The sequence below is a fragment of the Microcebus murinus genome, chromosome 10 (genome assembly GCF_040939455.1).
Source record: "Microcebus murinus isolate Inina chromosome 10, M.murinus_Inina_mat1.0, whole genome shotgun sequence".
NCBI lineage: Eukaryota > Metazoa > Chordata > Mammalia > Primates > Cheirogaleidae > Microcebus > Microcebus murinus.
The window spans coordinates 92,125,273-92,144,523 of record NC_134113.1 but is presented as its reverse complement, the minus strand read 5'-3'; the positions used below and the strand labels follow the sequence as shown (position 1 = coordinate 92,144,523).

Here is a 19,251-nt window from a genome sequence, read left to right as displayed (position 1 = left end):
GACGATAAAGTGGATCTGGAAAAAGAAATGAATAGCATTGGAAATGGCGACGACATGGATAAATGCATAAGATTTTTTTCTTATTATTTAAATGTCTTTAAAAGATTATTTATTACTTAAACAAAAATACTAGCAATGCATTTTGGTAGTTATAACATATATAAATGTAAAATGTATGGAAGCAATAGTATGAAGACTGGAAGAAGAGAAATGGAAGTATACCATTGTGAGATTCTTATCCTATACATAAAGTTATATGATAGCACTTGGAGGTAGACTGCAATAAGTTTTGATATATTTAAATCCTGAAGTAAGTACTAAAGCAAAGAGAAATAGCTAATAAACTAACCGGGGGATAAATGAGATAGTAAACAATATTCAATCAATCCAAAAGAGTATAGAAAAAGATGAAGGAAAGAACAAAGGACACTTGAGACACACTGAAAACAAATATCAAGATGATAGACTTATATCCTTGGAGCTAGAGTTCAAAAAAAAAAAAAAAAGATGATAGACTTAAATATAACTATATAAAAATCACAGTAAATGTAAATATCTTAACACTCAAACAAAAGACAGAAATTGTAAAATGATATAAAATAGCAAGACCCAATTATATGTCACCTAAAAGAAACACACTCTAAGTGTAAAGACAAAAAATAGATTAAAAGTAAAAGGATGGAAAAAGATAGGTAATGCTAACATTAATCAAAGAAAAGCAAAGAGTGGCTACCCTAATTTCAGATGAATAATTTATAGCACTGCATAGCTATATTCAAAAGAAGAAAGGTCTCAAATCCATTTGGGCTCAGCTTCCATATTAAGAAACAAGAAAAAGAGAGGAAATTAAACCCTAAGTAGGAAAAGAAACAATACCAATCAAGCGAAAATTATTGAAGTATAATACAAAAATGTAGTTGACAAATTCAATGAAACAGATAGCTTTTTTGAGAAGAAAAATTAAATGGATAAATCTCTGGCTAAACTGATTAGTTTAAAAAGTTAATGTCAGAAAGGAGAGAAGTGGCATCACTATAGATTCTGGAACTATTAAAATGATTAAAAAAAATTAAATGTATGCCAATAAATTAAACAACTTAGAGGAAATAGACAAATTCCTTGAAAGACACTAACCACCAAATCTCACTGAAGAAGAAATCATTTGAAAAGCTCTACATCTATTAAAAAAGAAAATGAATCTGTAGTTAAAAACCTTACAACAAAGAAAAGGCCATACCCAGGTGACTTCAGTGGTATATTGCATCAAATATTTAATGAAGAAATAGTACCAACTCTAACTAAATTTTCCAGAAAATTGACATAGAAGAATACCTCTCTGAAACTCAAGCCAGACAAAGCCATTACAAGAAAGAAAATTCCATTTAAAAATATCACTCATAGGCTGGGTGAGGTGGCTCACTCCTGCTGTAACCCTAGCACTCTGGGAGGCTGGGGTGGGCAGATCCTTTGAGCTCAGGAATTCCAGACCAGCCTGAGCAAGAGTGAGACTGCATCTCCACCATAAATAGAAAGAAATTAGCCAAACAACTAAAAAAAAAAAAAAATAGAAATAATTAGCTGAGCACGGTGGCACATGCCTGTAGTCCCAGCTACTCTGGAGGCTGAGGCAGTAGGATTGCTTGAGCCCAGGAGTTTGAGGTTGCTGTGAGCTAGGCTGACGCCACAGCACTCTAGCCCAGGCAAGAGAGCGAGACTCTGCTTCCAAATAAATAAATAAAAATAAAATAAAATAAAAATATCATTCATAAATATAGTTACAAAAATTCCAAGCCAAATTTTAACAGCTCTAGTCCATTAATATATTCAAATGATAATGCTGCCGGGTGCGGTGGCTCACGCCTGTAATCCTAGCTCTCTGGGAGGCCAAGGCAGGCGGATTGCTCAAGGTCAGGAGTTCAAAACCAGCCTGAGCAAGAGCAAGACCCCATCTCTACTATAAATAGAAAAAAATTAATTGGCCAATTAAGATATATATAGAAAAAATTAGCCAGGCATGGTGGCATATGCCTGTAGTCCCAGCTACTCGGGAGGCTGAGGCAGTAGTATTGCTTGAGCCCAGGAGTTTGTTGAGGTTACTGTGAGCTAGATTGACGCCACAGCACTCACTCTAGCCTGGGCAACAAAGTGAGATTCTGTCTCAAAAAAAAAAAAAAAAAAAAATGATAATGCTTCTTAATAATACAAGGCTGTTTTAACCTGCGATAATTAATCAGTGTAATGCATCATCTTAAAACTACAAAAAGAATAAAGATCATATAATCATCTCGATAAACATAGGAAAAAATATTAACAAAATCAATACTTATTCCTGATAAAAAATCCTCTCAGAATTCTAGGAATAAAAGGTAACATCCCCAACTGATAAGTGATTCTGTAAATAAGGTACAGTTTACACAATACTTAATGATGCAACACTGAATGATTTCTTCCCAAGATCAATTTCAAAATAGGAATGTTGTTCTTATTACTTTTATTTGGCATTGAATTGGAGGCTCTAGTCCATAAAATCGGGAAAGAAAAAGAAATAAAAAGCATTTAGTTTGGAAAGGAAGGGTAAAAGTATTTTTATTGGCAGATTACATGATTATCTATGTAGACAATCCAACAGAATCTACCAAAAAAAATGCTAGAAGAAAGAAATGAGTTTATTAAGATTTAGGATGTAAGATAATATAAAAAATTCTATTGTATTTCTACATACTAACAATGAACATTTGAAAATTAAAATAACAAATAACAATGCCAACTATAGTAGCATCAAAATTGTGAAATATATAATGATAATCTAATAAAATATTTAATATGTAAAATATCTTTACAGAGAAAACTACAGAACATTACTTAGAGAAATTAAGGACTGCCTAAATATATGGAGAGACATACTTTGTTCATGAGTCAGACAAATCAATATTTTCAAAGATTTCAATTCCCCTCTAATTGATATATAGATTCAATACAATCACAATCAAACTTCCCAAAGGATTTTTGTAGAAATTAATAAGCCAATTCAAAATTTAGTATGAGAAATACAGTGACACAGATCAGCCAAAACAACTTTGAAAGAGAATAAAGTTGAAGGACTATCACTCTATGATTATAAATTTTATTATAAAACTATTACAAAAATTATACAATGTATTATAAAACTCAAAAATTTATTATAAAACTATTCAAAATACTGAGGTGATGTAAAAATACAGAAATAGATCAGTGGAACAGCATAGAAATAAATCCATACATATATGAACAATGGATTATTGAGAAAGGTACAAAAACAATGCAGAAAATAAAGAATAGTCTTTTGTTAAAAAACATTAAAAGAACTTCAACACATAACTCACATATTAACCCAAAGTAGGTCACAGATTTCAATGTAGAATCTGAAACTATAAAATATCTAAAAAACACATATGAGAAAATTTTTGTGACCTAGAGATAAGCAACAAGTTCTTAGAAATGACAGCAGAAATGTAAAAACAGACTTCATTAAAATTAAAAACTTCTGCTTTTCTGAGTACACTGTTCAAAGAATGAAAAGATATGCCACAGACTGAAAACAGATCTTAAGACACATGTCTGATAAAGGGCTTTTGTCCTAAATATACAGTGTTCTCAAAACTCAACAAGAAAACAAATAACCCAAATAAAAATTCTCAAGAGATATATGCAGTAACTTTATAAAAGAAAACATACAGATGACAAATAAGCACATAAAAATGTGCTCAAGATCATTTTCCATTAAGAAATGCAAATTAAAACTATGATGATATACCACTACATATAAATTAGAATGGTTAAAACTGCAAGATGGACCATACCAAATTCTGGCACCAATGAGGTGGAATTGCAATATTCACACACCATGGTAGAAATGTAAAATGGTACAACTTTGGAAAACAGTTTGAGAGTTTCTTAAATAGCTAAACACACATCTAATGTAAGATCCTGACATTAGACTCCTAGCTATTTACCCAAGAGAAAAGAAATCCTGTGTTCATACAATGACTTGTATACAAATGTTCATAGCAGCTTTATTTGTAATGTCCCCAAACTGAAACAACCCAAATGTCATAAACAAGTAAATGGATAAACAAATTGTGGTAAATACATACAAGGTAATACTCAACATTACAAAGAATGAGCTATTGATACAATCAACTGGATGGAGATATATGAATCTCAAAATAATTATGGAAAGTGAAAGAAGCTAGACCCCCAAAAAGGCATCTTGCATGATTCTGTTCATATAAAATTTTACAAAATGCAAACTGAAAGTAGATTGGTGGTTTTCTGGGGAGAAGGCATTAGGGAGCGACATAATGAAACTTTAAGGAGTGACGGACATGGTCACTGTCATGATTGTGGTGGACATGTTCACAAGGTGTGAAAACTTATCAAATTGTACACTTTAAATATGTTCAGTTTATTACATGTCAATTATAATGCAATGAAGTTTTTAATAAAACACCTCGTCTTCCAAAGAATTAGGGATATGTGCGTTTGTGAGTGTGTGTGTGTATGCGCACACACATACAAGGGCTGTCCGGAAAGGATCCAGCCATGTGTTTTATATTAGCAATGGATGGATACTTCCCAGGTACACACACACACATACACACACACACGGACACACACCCCTATATATGATTGGTGTTAGATTATGTGCAACAAAATGAAAAGGTTTCCTTTGAAGTAGAATAACCTGTGAGGGGAGGTGGGAAGGAAGTAGAAGCACTGAAAATAGAAGGGGTATTTTAATTCCATCTGTTCCTATTTAGCAATATTTGCAAACCTGGCTCAGTTTGTTCTAGAATTGGGTGTCTTTATTTTTCTGATTTTGTATGTTTCTGAATTATATCACAGCATAATGGGACTTGAGAAAAGGTCATCTACAAAGGGTACGTGCTTTGAAAAAAAAATGCTATTATTTTTCTTCTGGGCTGTACATCCTATGATTCTAACAAATGCTGTTTTGAAGGGTTAAAGGTACTAAGCTGTTCTTTGGAAGAGAAAAGATGAAAAATAACTGATTCAGGAAGTGATAATGGGTTGTGCGTTACTTCACAGAAAAGACCACTCAATTACTAATTATTAATACTCCCCAGATCTCCCCAATTGTCCCCAAATATGTATGTGTGTGTGTGCACACACGTGTGTATGTATACATACTGATAAATGGTGGAGTCTGGAAATGGATCACAGTTTAAAAACCAGAGTAATGGCTTTTAAAATTGACAGAAGTTTCTTGGTTTCAGTGTGGTCTTCGCCCTTCTCTGTTTCTTCATGTGCAGTTTCCTAGGTACATTTCCTCTTTTTTGCTCTCTGCCTGCAGTTGGGTAAGTTCTCCATGTTCTGTCTTCTGTGCAGTTTTAGGAGGGTGAAGGGCTGGTGGCACAGAAGTAGAGAAAGAAAACTGACTGCAGAGGGTTCCCAAGCTTGGAGAAGAGTCAAATTTTAAAATAGAAAAGGGAAGAGGGATTGTAAGCTGCCAGGAAGGGTTGGGGCAAGCTAGGTGAAAAATATAGAGAGATGGAATCAAAACTTTTGATATAAAGGTGCCAGGCGGCTGGGGCCTTGGTCTCTGCTGAGGATTTCTGCAGCCAGCTAACAACTGGCAGTTCTCAGGGCTCTCATGCTTGATACTCAAGTGACAAAGAGCAGCTCAAATTTCAAACTTCAAAGACCTTCTTTTCTTCCAGATCCTTCAGCATCACTGTGCTGTCAATAGATTTGCCGCCTTCTGACATATACTGAATGCAACTAAAATGCAGTTTTCAGCAAAAACAGTTCCCCGCTGTATATATGCACAGGTACCTTCAGCGTACCTCTGGGAAACAGCACCCTGGAGTCTAAACCTGCAGGCAGAGAGAAAAAACCAGTTAGATTTACTGCCACCTTGTGTCAGGAACTTGGCTTGTCTTAAAGCTTCACATCAGTAATAGATGTGGAGAGGAAAAATCAAGGGATTTGAATGGGTAAATAAATGAGCAAATCCCTTTGTGAGAATGGTGAGGAAGGAAACTGTCAGAAATTCCCTGAGCTTTGCTCTAGCAAGAAGAGGACTTTGTTGGAACACAGCAATAACTTCACCAGCAGCTTCAGCAAGGAATAGGAAACTTACAAGTGGGGCATCAAAACAAACAAAAAAAACAGGAAACTTACAAGTGGGGCACCAGAGGAGAACCATCCTCCCAGAGCCAGGTGTAGTTGGGTTTCCTTAGAGACAGTCCTATCCAGAATGGGAAACTGGAATGGGAAATTGCTTGCCGGATGAAGTCCTGTGGGGAGGAATATTTCTGAGTTGATGGTGGAGTCAATATGGTGGTGTTAGAATTGAAAGTCAGTTAGCATTAGATTCATAAAACTAAAGAACCAAAAGCGATCTTTGACATCCCTGTGATGGTTTTACAGAAATGTTCCGAGAAGCCTAGAGATACTACTTAGCCTGTCAATCCAAGGTCATGGACATCCTTGGTGACCAAGTTAGGCTAAAAACCAGGTATGCTGGCCCTCAAACAAGAACTCTTCCACTGATGGTCTAAACCTGATATATTTACCTATCAACCAATACTCATCAACAAATCCATAAACACTCACCAGGTCACCTGTGCTATTAATTTTCAGCAACTGGGCATCCAAAGACAAGCAGTTCTCTCCACTCTTTTCCCAATCAAATGGGCCAGAGGAAAACAGGTAACAGTTTTCTCCATGCCAGATCCAATCTTGAGGACAAGGAACTAGGAAGGGTATTATATCCAATCAATCAGTTATGTCTGAGTAAAAGTATTTCTTAAATCAACTCTCCCCTTTGTCCTCTCACAAGCATACCATTTCTTCTTAATTAGAATTATATCCAGACTCTGCAAATACCTAAGTAGTCTCAGAGTCTTTATTTCTCCAGTTTTGGGGGGGAAAAAAGAAAGAAAGCATTCTGATTTTAGCAAACTAAATTTACTTCTCATGTAGCATTTTCACTTCCCCCTTTAAAAAGCAAGGCAAGCTGGGATGTAATTTTAGAAAGTGAGCTATTTTTTAAAGTTATGTTTGGAGTAACAAAAGTGAGATTTGAGGGAATGGATATTTAATAGCCATTCTGCTATTAAAAAGTTATGCTTATGTATGTTAAAGCTTCACATCTTTGAATAATGGAGTTGGGCTTAAATACCATGCCTCCTGTTTTTCAGCATGTGCTGTCCAATACAGTAGCCATATGTGATTCTTGAGTACTTAAAATACTTGAAATGTGGCTAGTCTACATTAAGATGTGCCGTAAGTGTGAAATACACATCTGATTTTGAAAACTTAGTATGAGAAAGGAATGTAAAATATCCCATTAAAATTTGTATACTGATCAGTATTGAAGTCATATTTCAAATATCTTGGATTAAATAAAATATATTACTGGAATTTATTTCATCTGTATCTTTTTCATTTTTTAAATGTGGTTACTAATAAATTTAATGGTACATATGTGGCATGCACTATTTTTCTTTTGGACAGAATTGTTCTAGGGAGAATCGTATATCAATGCAACGTGAGGATCTCAATTTAAATAAGATTTCAGAAAACAGGGAGTTATTCAGCAGTGCAATTCCCAGAGAGTTCAACAAACCCAACTCAGGGATTAGGCAATAGGCAAAACATGCCAATGTCTATATGTTTATGGAAGCTTTCAACAACCTCCAAATCGTCATTATTGTCATCATCATTGTCATCACCTCTTCTGTGTGTCACTAACACTTGGAATCTCTTTAAAGGGAAACAAAGCACTTTGGTCTACACTGTGACCAAATGGTGAAAAATTAAAATCTTTTGAGAAAGGTAGCATTTTAATTTCAATTTTCACTGTGGTGCAAAACCATCAGATAATTATATAAGAGTAGGCTTTATCAGAGAGGAGAAAGTAAGAGGGCACTGAAAAATGAAAGAGAAAGTGAATGAGAAAGGGCATTAAAAAAGACTAAGTTTAAAGCAATGAATTCAAACTGCTTCTTAATTTGCCTAATCCCATTATATTATGTAAATGAAAAAAAAAAACTAGCTTTTTGTGGACTAAAGGAGCAGCCTATGCAAGTTTTCCAAGCAATGACAAAGCAAGAAAGACACATCTCAAATGTGGTATTTAAACCAACTGTAGATATATATATATATATATACATATATATATATGTATGTATAATTTAACAAACCCAACATCACTATGTACTAGAAATTGTCAGAAGTACTTTATCTGTATTAACTCATTTAACCCTCATTCCGACTCTATGAGGTAGGTTACATAAGTTTCTTTATTTGACAGAGAGAGAAAAACGGGATTTGAACTTAGGCAGTCTAACCGTAGAGTCTGTGTGTTTATTCACTGTAACACACTACTGCTCTCTCAGAACCATTTGAAGAAATATTTCTCAGTGTCCCTCAAGACATTTTGATACAGGATCTTGGAATCTGCTATTTTTAAGAACCTGCTTGCGTACGTAAAGGCTGGGAGCCACCACTAATTCCAGAGCTAAATGTAAAGTGTATTCCTGCAAAGACTCTGCATCTCACTAACTCGATGACCTCAAGCAAACATAGGGTAACTTCTCAGCATCAATCTCTTCTCATATATACATTGAGGACACCAGACTTGTTAGTAAAAAACATCGAACTTGCCTCAAATTTGAGAGAACTGGCATAGCTTTTTCCATATGGTATTTTAATATTTTTAATAGTATTTTTTTGAGAATCTTCTCAAAGATGCTTGATGAAAAGCAGAACTTTATTTGGTATCTCTACTAACTGGCCTTTATCTGACACCGTCAAGAAATGGAACATGTTACCTGGTATACCTGCCAGCATCAGACAACACTTATCTTATTAGTTGTCTATGCATGGTATTTCTGGGAGATGGTTCTGAACAGTTCTGACGTAGATTTAATCCCATACAACTGATAAAGACATAGCTGTTTTACAGGCCTGCCTGTGAAATAAACCATTAGTTGGTATGTAGCTATGTCTGTTTATATAAATATTCCTATCCTTGATATATGAGCTTCCTCCCTTTAAGCCTTCTTCAAGGTATTATATTCATTTATTTCCTTGCAAGCTCCCTCCTTAAAGAGATCAAATACATATTTGATGCTCGCTAAAGATTAGTTTGTTTAAAAGATCCTGGCCAGGAGCGGTGGCTCATGCCTGTAATCCTAGCACTCTGGGAGGCTGAGGAAAGAGGATTCCTCTAGGTCAGGAGTTTGAGACCAGAGCCTGAGCAAGAGCAAGATCCTGTCTCTACTAAAAAATAGAAAAAATTAGCCAGTCAACTAAAAATGGAAACAAAAAATTAGCCAGCATGGTGGCAAGCACCTGTAGTCCCAGCTACTCGGGAAGCTGAGGCAGAAGATTGCTTGAGCCCAGGAATTTAAGGTTGCTGTGAGTTAGGCTGACACCACAGCACTCTAGCCTAGGCAAGAGAGTGAGATTCTGTCTCAAAAACATTTTTTTAAAAAAATTCTGCTTACTTTGGAAATTTAAATGAACTCATAAATTATGAAGAGATTTATAAACTGCAAAACTTTACACAAAACTACTTATCAATATTATTATCATTTAATCTTCTCTTTGTCTCAATTTTTTCATCTGTAAAATAAAGAGATGGGTTCTGTGAACTATTATTATAGAGTCTTTTTTTTTTTTTTTTTTTTTTGAGATAGAGTCTCGCTTTGTTGCCTAGGCTAGAGTGAGTGCCATGGCATCAGCCTAGCTCACAGCAACCTCAAACTCCTGGGCTTAAGCAATCCTCCTGCCTCAGCCTCCCGAGTAGCTGGGACTACAGGCATGCGCCACCATGCCCGGCTAATTTTTTCTATATATATTAGTTGGCCAATTAATTTCTTTCTATTTATAGTAGAGACGGGGTCTCGCTCTTGTTCAGGCTAGTTTCGAATTCCTGACCTTGAGCAATCCGCCCGCCTCGGCCTCCCAGAGTGCTAGGATTACAGGCGTGAGCCACCGCGCCCGGCCTATTATAGAGTCTTTATTCAAAGAAATTATGTGGTTCAGAGTAAGTGAGAAGTACAAGCAAGAGGATGGAAAAACCTCTGTTTATTAGTGTTAGTTAGTTATTAATACTAATACTAAGCACCTCCAACAAAGCAATGTACCTCTGAAAATGATTCCATCTCACACCATGTAACACTCCTTATGGCTAAAGCATATGCATGATTTAATTATACATGTAGAAAGACTAAATAATACAGACAGCTTCTGTAATGATATCAGAGTACACATCATCAGTTTCTTACAGAGGCTACTATTGATGCCTGACTCTTAGATTCTGAGTCCCTTTATAGATGGCTGAGATCTACTCAACTCTTCTTATATAAACAGACTTCCTGGACCCCTTATATTTTTGTCTAATCTGAAGTATCTACCTAACACTTGAAACCAGCCTACCTCCATTAATCCTATTTAAATGGAGGTAGTAAAGTTTAAGAAAAAGTGCCAATGAATGAAGCTAATGTGGAGGTAGGGGTAGAGAGTGGCAAGGACCAGAAGACCCTTTAGAAAAAGAAATCCAATGATTAAGATGCACTGAAATGGAAAGATAAAGATAATGCACTGAAAGGTAAAGATCTATGACAAGTGGTGAGGGTGAGAGGGTTTTTCCAGAAAAATCTCATAACTAGAATTTTAAAAAGAATAGGCTCTTGTAAGGAAGACAAACTTAAATACACTAAAAGGTGTGCTTAATTAAATCAGATATCTCAAAAATTTGGCATCAGGCGGAGTGGGGATAAGAAAAATTGAGAACTTCTGGTGTAGAACATTATGAATGAATAACAATACATATATCAATATGCCAATTTCGTGCCTACAGATATTTCCAAAACATAGTGAAGATTGAATGGAAAACTGCCAGCAACTCTCTTCACATCCCCTTTCCCCCATACCTGAAAAGTTTGCTGCTCTTTTCAGAGCTTCTTGGAGATTCAGGTTCTGGTGGCGAAGTTCCATTTGCTCCTTGGATTTCTCATCCAGCTTCCGGGCGAGGGTTTCGATCATTTCCTTGAGTTCTCTTTGTGATTCCTTGGAAGCTTCTTCTGCCTGTCGCTGAGCTAAGCTCTGTCCCTCCAGTATATTTTCCTGGTGAGTCAGGTTTGCTTGCTGTTGCTTTAGGAGGTCAGACACCTGTGATACTAAATTACAGCTGAATTAAGACTCCATTTCCAATCCCAATAAAAATCCCTACACTGGATTTTGAAGAAATGTGGAAATCAAAATACAGACTCAAATAATCTATTTTGACAACAGATAAGCTGCTGGAAAACAACCAAGGGTTACTCAGAAATTATGGATTTGGAAGTTATTCAATATTCCTGCAATATTTTTCTCTTACTGTCAGGAACTTTGCAGAAACTTCTGATTAAAAAAAAAAAATTACCAGGATTTTATTTTTTAGTTAGAGTTACACACAAGTTAAAAGTAATTAATCACCAGATAAGTAGTATACCTATGGAATAAATAAAATACACACAACCTAAAATAGACACCCACTAGACTCAGTGGCTATGAGTAGGAGTTGTCATTAGTAATTTACACTATTTGTGTCTTAATTCCTCTGTTATATCTCCTCCCATTCTGTCTACCCTTCCAGACTTCCTAATTTTATTTAAGAACTGTGAGACTCACCCCTTTTTTCAGACAGCCACCCACAGAATTATTATAAGTTACTATGTCACAAAGTCTCCTTGCCCTTTTTTCTTTTTGCTTTCTTTGGCCATAGTACATTGTAAGAAGGGTGGAGATGACTGAAGGTTGTGAAATCAAGCAGGAAATGAATGTTAAGGGTCAAATATCTCAGTTCCAGAATTTTGATGGAGTAATACAAAGTGGACCACTTGTTTTGAAGACCAGATTTGACCCTGTTGTAAGATAATCAAAGCCTTGGAGGAAGACCGTTCCAATCACTGCCACTGAGGCATGGGCACTTCTCCCAGTCATTAGGAAAGGCCCTAAGACAGTGTTCACAGATTGAAAATAAAATAGTTTGTAAACTTGAATAATTGAGATGTAAATAGCACTTCAAAGGCTAAAGGTCAAAACTCAATGAGAGCTAAATATTTATTTTTTTTACTTTTGTATCTCTCAAATTATCTTGTGGATTAGTAATTTAAAATTATTTTCTTCTCTATCATTCTAGAATGTAAAATAGGCTGTATCCATGAAGTAAGGAAAACAAAGCCAAACAAAAAACCCTACCATTTATAACCCTCATTTCATGCCTCGGATGAACACTATGCACCCATTCATCTTCCCACTCTAAAAACATTTTGCCTAAAATGAATCTAAATTAGGGCCAGGCCCGGTGGCTCACGCTTGTAATCCTAGCACTCTGGGAGGCCGAGGTGGGCGGATTGCTCAAGGTCAGGAGTTTGAAACAAGCCTGAGCAAGAGCGAGACCCCGTCTCTACTATAAGTACAAAGAAATTAATTGGCCAACTTATATAGAGAGAAAAAATTAGCCGGGCACGGTGGCGCGTGCCTCTAGTCCCAGCTACTTGGGAGGCTGAGGCAGGAGGATTGCTTGAGCCCAGGAGTTTGAGGTTGCTGTGAGCTAGGCTGACGCCATGGCACTCACTCTAGCCTGGGCAACAAAGCAAGACTCTGTCTCTAAATAAATAAATAAATAAATAAATAAATAAATAAATAATGAAATGAAATGAATCTAAATCAAGGCTGTTTGTTACGAAAAAATTTATAAACCAGTGTATAAACCTCATATCCACCCCTTATCATTTCCGTATTTCAGCGCTTACGTTGTATCCCCAGCAGTACAATGGTCACCAGTGATCCCAGGCAAAGGATCCCAAAAGTCACAGCAGCCAGGCACCACCATGGAGAAGAAAGACACTGAAGACCTAGAGTGATGGAGGATAGAATCAGAAAGGCAAAAAAAGGATGGACATGCAATCAAACCCTTCTTCGGATTCTGTCTGCACTTGGTGTTCTGTGTTCCTTGCCCCTGGTCCTCCTAGTGGCTCTGCAAATAATCCATGACACACAGTTACAAATGAGAAATACAGGCAGTTAAAGAATTTAAGTACTTTACCCATGGTCACATAACTGGTAAATTTCAGAGCCAGGATTCAACACCAGATATCTGACTCTGAATAGCTGATTCTAAATCTTATACTTTGTATACTCTTCCTACAATGACTCTTCCAGAAATTCTTAGAGCAGCTTGATTGGATGAACTTCATCCATAGTTCAGAGAACCCAGTGTTTTCAATATAGATTGTGTGTACACATACACAGTGTGCTTTATAAATAATGTCAACAAATGTCAGGCCGGGCGAGGTGGCTCACGCCTGTAATCCTAGCACTCTGGGAGGTTGAGGCGGGCAGATCGCTCCAGGTCAGGAGTTCGAAACCAGCCTGAGCAAGAAGGAGACCCTGTCTCTACTATAAATAAAAAAAGAAATTAATTGGCCAACTAATTTATATAGAAAAAATTAGCCGGGCATGGTGGAGCATGCCTGTAGTCCCAGCTACTCCGGAAGCTGAGGCAGTAGGATCACTTGAGCCCAGGAGTTTGAGGTTGCTGTGAGCTAGGCTGACGCCACGGCACTCATTCTAGCCTGGGCAACAAAGTGAGACTCTGTCTCAAAAAATGAAAAAAAACAAAAACAAAAACAAATGTCAGACATCAAGCAAATAAGCTTTAGTCAGTTAATCAGCTGAGATTCCCTCAAAGAATTTTATGCATACTTTTATGCTATCCACTTTTTATTCAACTAATATTGCATCTTGGGACTGAGGTGACAAAGAAAAATAGGAATGAAACCTCAATATTCATCTAGCTTATATGTTAGGTGAACATTATGTTCTATACTCATGCCAAGTGTGGGCCTGTTTTTATAAGGGAAAAATGCACCACTTTTATAAAAGTAAATAAATTATGTAGCTCACAGATGTATGAATATCTAATTATGTGTTCCACCACTGAAAAAAAAAATACAGATATTATGGTTCAGCAGGAAAACATCTCATACAATGTATTTGTTTTCCTAACCTTGTGAGATAAACAAATACAGTGCTGATATTGTCACCCTCTATGTATACATTAAGGAAACAGGTTCAGTGACTTGCTTAAGATCACACAGATGCTAAAACCCAAACATAGGTCTTTAATCTAATTGTCAGTAGCTACGTGACTTGAAACATTACATAACAAAATTTCCCATGTGAATGTGTCATGATCCAAGTCAATCAATGGTCAAATATATTCACAGAGTTTTCATGTGTCAAAAGAACTGTGTTAAACTCTACAGAGATAAAAAGAAAATAGAAATTGGACATAGAGGATATGGTTCATTCTCTGATTAAGTAGTTATTGGCTTTTAGAATGTGTGTATGTGGCAAGCTGGCAGAGAAGAAGTAGAAAATACCTGTGTTTCTTGCAAATAATTGCCTAATTCCTGTGTATATCTTTCAACCAACTTTTTCCTCTGGTCAGTGTTCCTTCCATATTATAGGACACCAAGTATGCCCATCACCCTAGAGTGATGAAAAACTTCTAAATTTTTAAAAGAAAAAAGTCACAGGACCCACACCTATGAAAGAAAGGTAAATGTTCCCATTTTTCATTGTACCCCCTTGGGAGGCTAAAGCCATTAATTCAACTGCCATGCCTACTGGTGATTTTCCAATCAGAAAGCAATCAGATCCTTTGTAGTAGGTAACTGATCTAATCAGGATTATGGAAGAAGAATCAATTTCATAGTTACAGCAAAAGTCAGCACTGAATATTTACTACACAAATAATGAACGATTGAACAAATGACTATTGTTAACTTCTAGCTCTACCTATAAATGCCAACACTGTCTTTATACCAATTTAGTTCATTAGCTCAAATGTTAAATTATACTATGCTCACACTTATTTTTCATTGAGAGAAATTTCCATCTTGTTTATGGAAACATGATATAGAGTTTCTTTATCTGAACTTCTGAAAATACTCGGCTGTCTTGCCTTCTTTATATTTTGTTCATTTTCTCAGAATAGATATAAGATAAAGGTAATTTATCCAGGTGGTCTGTGAAATTGGAATTGTGAATTAATTTATACCTATGCAGTTTAGTTTACTGTATATGTTGGACAAAAATTGTAATTTTCAAGGCAGTGATACACAATAAGATGTAACTTATCTAACTGAAGGGCACACTTATAACTTCCACTCAAACTCTACAAAGCAAATTATGTAACTAAAACATGTGTACCCTGTAAAATTCTGAAATAAAAAAAGTAACTTACATCAAATCATAATAAATTTTAAACATACTTTGGTCAATACATAAGATATTTTAGGTTTTTGCAGTACCTCAGAGATACTTATAAAAATCACTTGTACAAATTATAAAAATTATACACTTATAAAAATTGTGCACACTGGGTAAAGTCACTTCCTGAACCTTCTGATGTGATGGATTGGATTCTGGACAAATGGACACAATCTTAGCTCTGTCACTGATTAACTCCATAAACATGGGAGATTTGTTAGTTCTCCTGATCCCCAGCCAGCCCTCTATAAAAGGGAGATAATAACAGTACCAAACTCACAGTGTTATTGTGCAGATTCAGAGAAATAATGCATTTAAAGTGACTAGCAGAAAGAATAACCTATAGTAAATTAATTGTCTTTGTCATCATCATCATCACCATTATATCCTACTTGATTTTAAATAAACAATATTAATTCTATTACATTTTCCCATACTTATGTGCTTTAGCTTTCTAATCCCATTCTTCAGTGAATTTATGCTTTGGGGTTAAGACTGGGATTCTATTCCTGTACACATGTACCCACCCCCAGTACCTTTAGCTTTCTGTCCATTTGACTTCTCATCAGCCTGGTCCTCCATAGGCTTGGTCTTGAAGTCATCAAAAGTCATTTCCAAATTCATACCAAGAGTGAGAGAGTGAAGCAGTCAAGAACTTCAACAGACTAAAAATGTGTGAACTTCTGCTGGAGTATTTAAATAGCTACTCTTATCTAATAGAAGCGTGACTCAATCATTGGTAGGAGGAAGGGGAGGCTTTGCTTCATATTGGGAAGTTGGCTGACGCAAATTCTTGTGTTATGTCTATTGCAGGTGGAGAAAGTGGTGATTCTCATGGTGTTTCAGGATATTTCACTAAGTAATTTATGAAAAGGAAAACTGTATTTTCCACAACCATTAGAGAAGAGGCATTGTACCCATTCTTCAGATAAAGAAACTAAAATTCAAAATGAGTAAGTTGCACTAAATTTGTGAAAGAGTGTACCAGATCATTTGATTCTAATGTTTGCTAATTTCACTTTAGCAGACTGTCTCTATATGTTGTCTTTTATAAGGCATACATTTTCCTCTTTAATTTTCACTGTGTTAATTGGCAACAGACTAATTAGAATTGGTCTTAAGAATTTTGGGGTAAATCTCATATGACTCCCATTTCCAGCAGTGGTGTCCTGGGTAACTGAAGAATTTGATTGAGGTACTGGATCACACAGTGGCAGCATAACATAGCAGCAGAAAGCACTTTGAGACTATATACAGCTAGCTTCAAATCTTTCCATTGGTCTATAATCTTGAGAAATTACTTAACATTCTGAATTTGTCTTTTTGACTATAACTAATGATAAGGTCTACTTGATCACGTTGCTAAAAGGATTCAAATGAGATATTGGGTGAAACTGACAAGCTTTGTACTTGGAGCATAAAGAACTCAATAAATAATAGTTATTACTGTAGTAGTAATATTCAGCCCAGTTGAATTACCCAGCACAGAATACATTTTAGCCAAACCAGTGATTGACTTGTGTCACAATGACTCTTCCATGGGATCCCCATAAGTGCTTCTATATGTATTCACTGATAGAATATTCACTATTTTCCCTTCATAACCTCCTAACCAGATATATCTTATTGAAGTTATATGTGCTTTGTAAAAAAAAAAAAAAAAAAGTTTTATGTATTATATTAGAGATGCCTTCTGGAGTATTTATGAGCAAAATGATATGATATCTGGGATTTTCTTTAAACTACTCCAGGAGAAAAACAAGAAGGAAAGAACAGACAAAAGAAGAATGGAAAAGTAAATAAATAAATAAATAAAGTATCCAGGAAATGATTAGGAAAAATCACCAATATTGACAGCCTAATTAGTATTCTATTTCCCTCCTCTTCCCCCCTAAGTTTTCTGTATTCTCTTTTTCTTTCTTTTCTTTTATTTATTTATTTATTTATTTTTTTGCTCTGTCAATACTGGTCTGCTGTATGTATTCTCTTTTTCTGTGCAGGGTATGTTAAGGTCAAATTGAAAAAGTTTATCTGTCATTTAAAGTTTTACTCTATCACACAGTTCTGGAAAAAAAATTCAGAATGTAGCAAATACATTCTAGTCAAATGTTTGTAGCAAATCAATGTTTCTTACCTTTATCACCCAAGCTTGATTTCCTTAACTGGAATTTCAGGAAGCAAGATCCTGAATGGATACATTTCTGCACTCACAATGGTGACTTTCACATAAACATAAGCTCAGGAGATTTCTTTTAATAATAAATTAATAAATGCCAAAATTATATCACATTGAAAAGGACACATTATCATTTCCACAGTGACTCCGTTATTTTGGATGCCATTAATATTACGCAGCATAAAGTGTTTACCATATTAACCATTTTTAGTTGTATTGTTTAGTTCCATTTTACACTGTTGTGCACCCATCCCCACCAATCTTCTCCAGACATTTTCATTGTCCCCAGCTGAAACCTTGTTCTCAGTAAGCAATAACTCTTGTGATGGTGAATTTCATGCTGTCTTGACTGGGCCATGGGGTGCCCAGAGAGGATGTTTCTAAATACGATTAACATATTAACCCTTTGCACTCGGATGTCGAGTGTGGATAATGTCGAGTGGATAATGAGAAAAAAGCAAGTGAGTGCAAAGGGTTAATCGGTACAGGAGATTCCGTTCCATAGTGTGGGTGGGCCTCATCCATACGTTGAAGGCCTGAAGAATAAAACGACTAATCTTAAGTAACAAAAAATTCTCCAGCAAACAGTCTTTGGCCTGGAGCTACACCGTCAGCTCTCTTGGTCTCCCCCTGCTGGGTTTTGGACCGGAATTGTGCCATTGGCTTTCATGGATCTTGAGTTTGGCAACTTGCATTGTAGATTTTGACTTGCCAGACTCTGTAGCCATGTGAGCCAATTCTTTATAATAAATCTCTTTCTGTATATGTATACATCCTACTGATTCTGTTTCTCTGGAGAGCCCTAACTAATAGAAATCACCATTCCCTTCTCCTCCCCTGGAAACCACCCTTCTTCTACTTTCTGCTTCTATCAATTTGTCTACTCGAAGTACCTCATATAAGTAGAATCACATAACATTTGTCCTTTTGTGTCTGACTTATTTTATTTACTATAATGTCTTCAAAGTTCATCCGTGTTGTAGCATGTGTCAGAATTTTCTTCCTCTTTAAGTCTATATAATATTTCATTGTATGGATGAATCACAATTTGTTTACTCATTGATGGACATTTGGGTTTCCCTGGTCTTTAAATATCAAGGGGGATAGTTCCTACAATCCTTTTGTGGCAGATTGCTGGGCAGACTTACAAGACTTGAGGAGGCTCCCATCGTCCCTGCCTCCCGGTGTTCATGATCTTATGTAATCTCTCTCCCTGGAGTGTGAGTGGGACCTGTGACATGGAGTGTGACAAAGGTTATGGAATATACATGATCATGTATATGTGCTTACATAATGCAAAGTAACTATTATGCTAAAGTCTCTTTCTCTGCCTCTCCTACCTTCATCTCTGTCTATTCCTATGTCTACATTTAAAGAAGCAAGCTTACATGAATCCTACAGCTACAAAAAAAAATGAATTCTGCCTGAGGGAGCTTGCAAGAGAACCCTTCCCCCGGTGAGACTTTAGAGGAGAATGCCACCAAGCAGCCACCTTGACTTCAGCCCTGTGAGACTGTAAGCAGAGCACCCAACTAAGCTGTGCCCATCCACAGATACTGTGAGATAATAAATGTATGTTGCTTTACATTATTGCTGACATAATTTGTGGTGATGTGCTACACAATGTATAAACCCAATACATCCCGTGATAAACTGAATACTCCTGTCTTGTTTAACTCCTTTAAATCTAATCATCTTACTGCCTTTCAGTGCTTCTGAAGCTGCCACTCAATACC

At 36.1% G+C, this 19,251-nt stretch overlaps 1 protein-coding gene across 1 annotated transcript; it reads right to left on the bottom strand.

Annotated features, from left to right (window-relative positions):
- Positions 1-3,161: 3,161 nt before the first annotated feature.
- Positions 3,162-16,040, bottom strand: OLR1 (oxidized low density lipoprotein receptor 1). Its single transcript, XM_076007667.1, has 6 exons — positions 15,876-16,040; positions 12,816-12,917; positions 10,950-11,195; positions 6,619-6,758; positions 6,184-6,299; positions 3,162-5,876 (listed from the first exon to the last, which is right to left on the bottom strand). Exons 1-6 carry the CDS (start codon positions 15,961-15,963, stop codon positions 5,732-5,734), a joined length of 837 nt encoding a protein of 278 aa, XP_075863782.1. The 5' UTR covers positions 15,964-16,040; the 3' UTR covers positions 3,162-5,731.
- Positions 16,041-19,251: the final 3,211 nt, after the last annotated feature.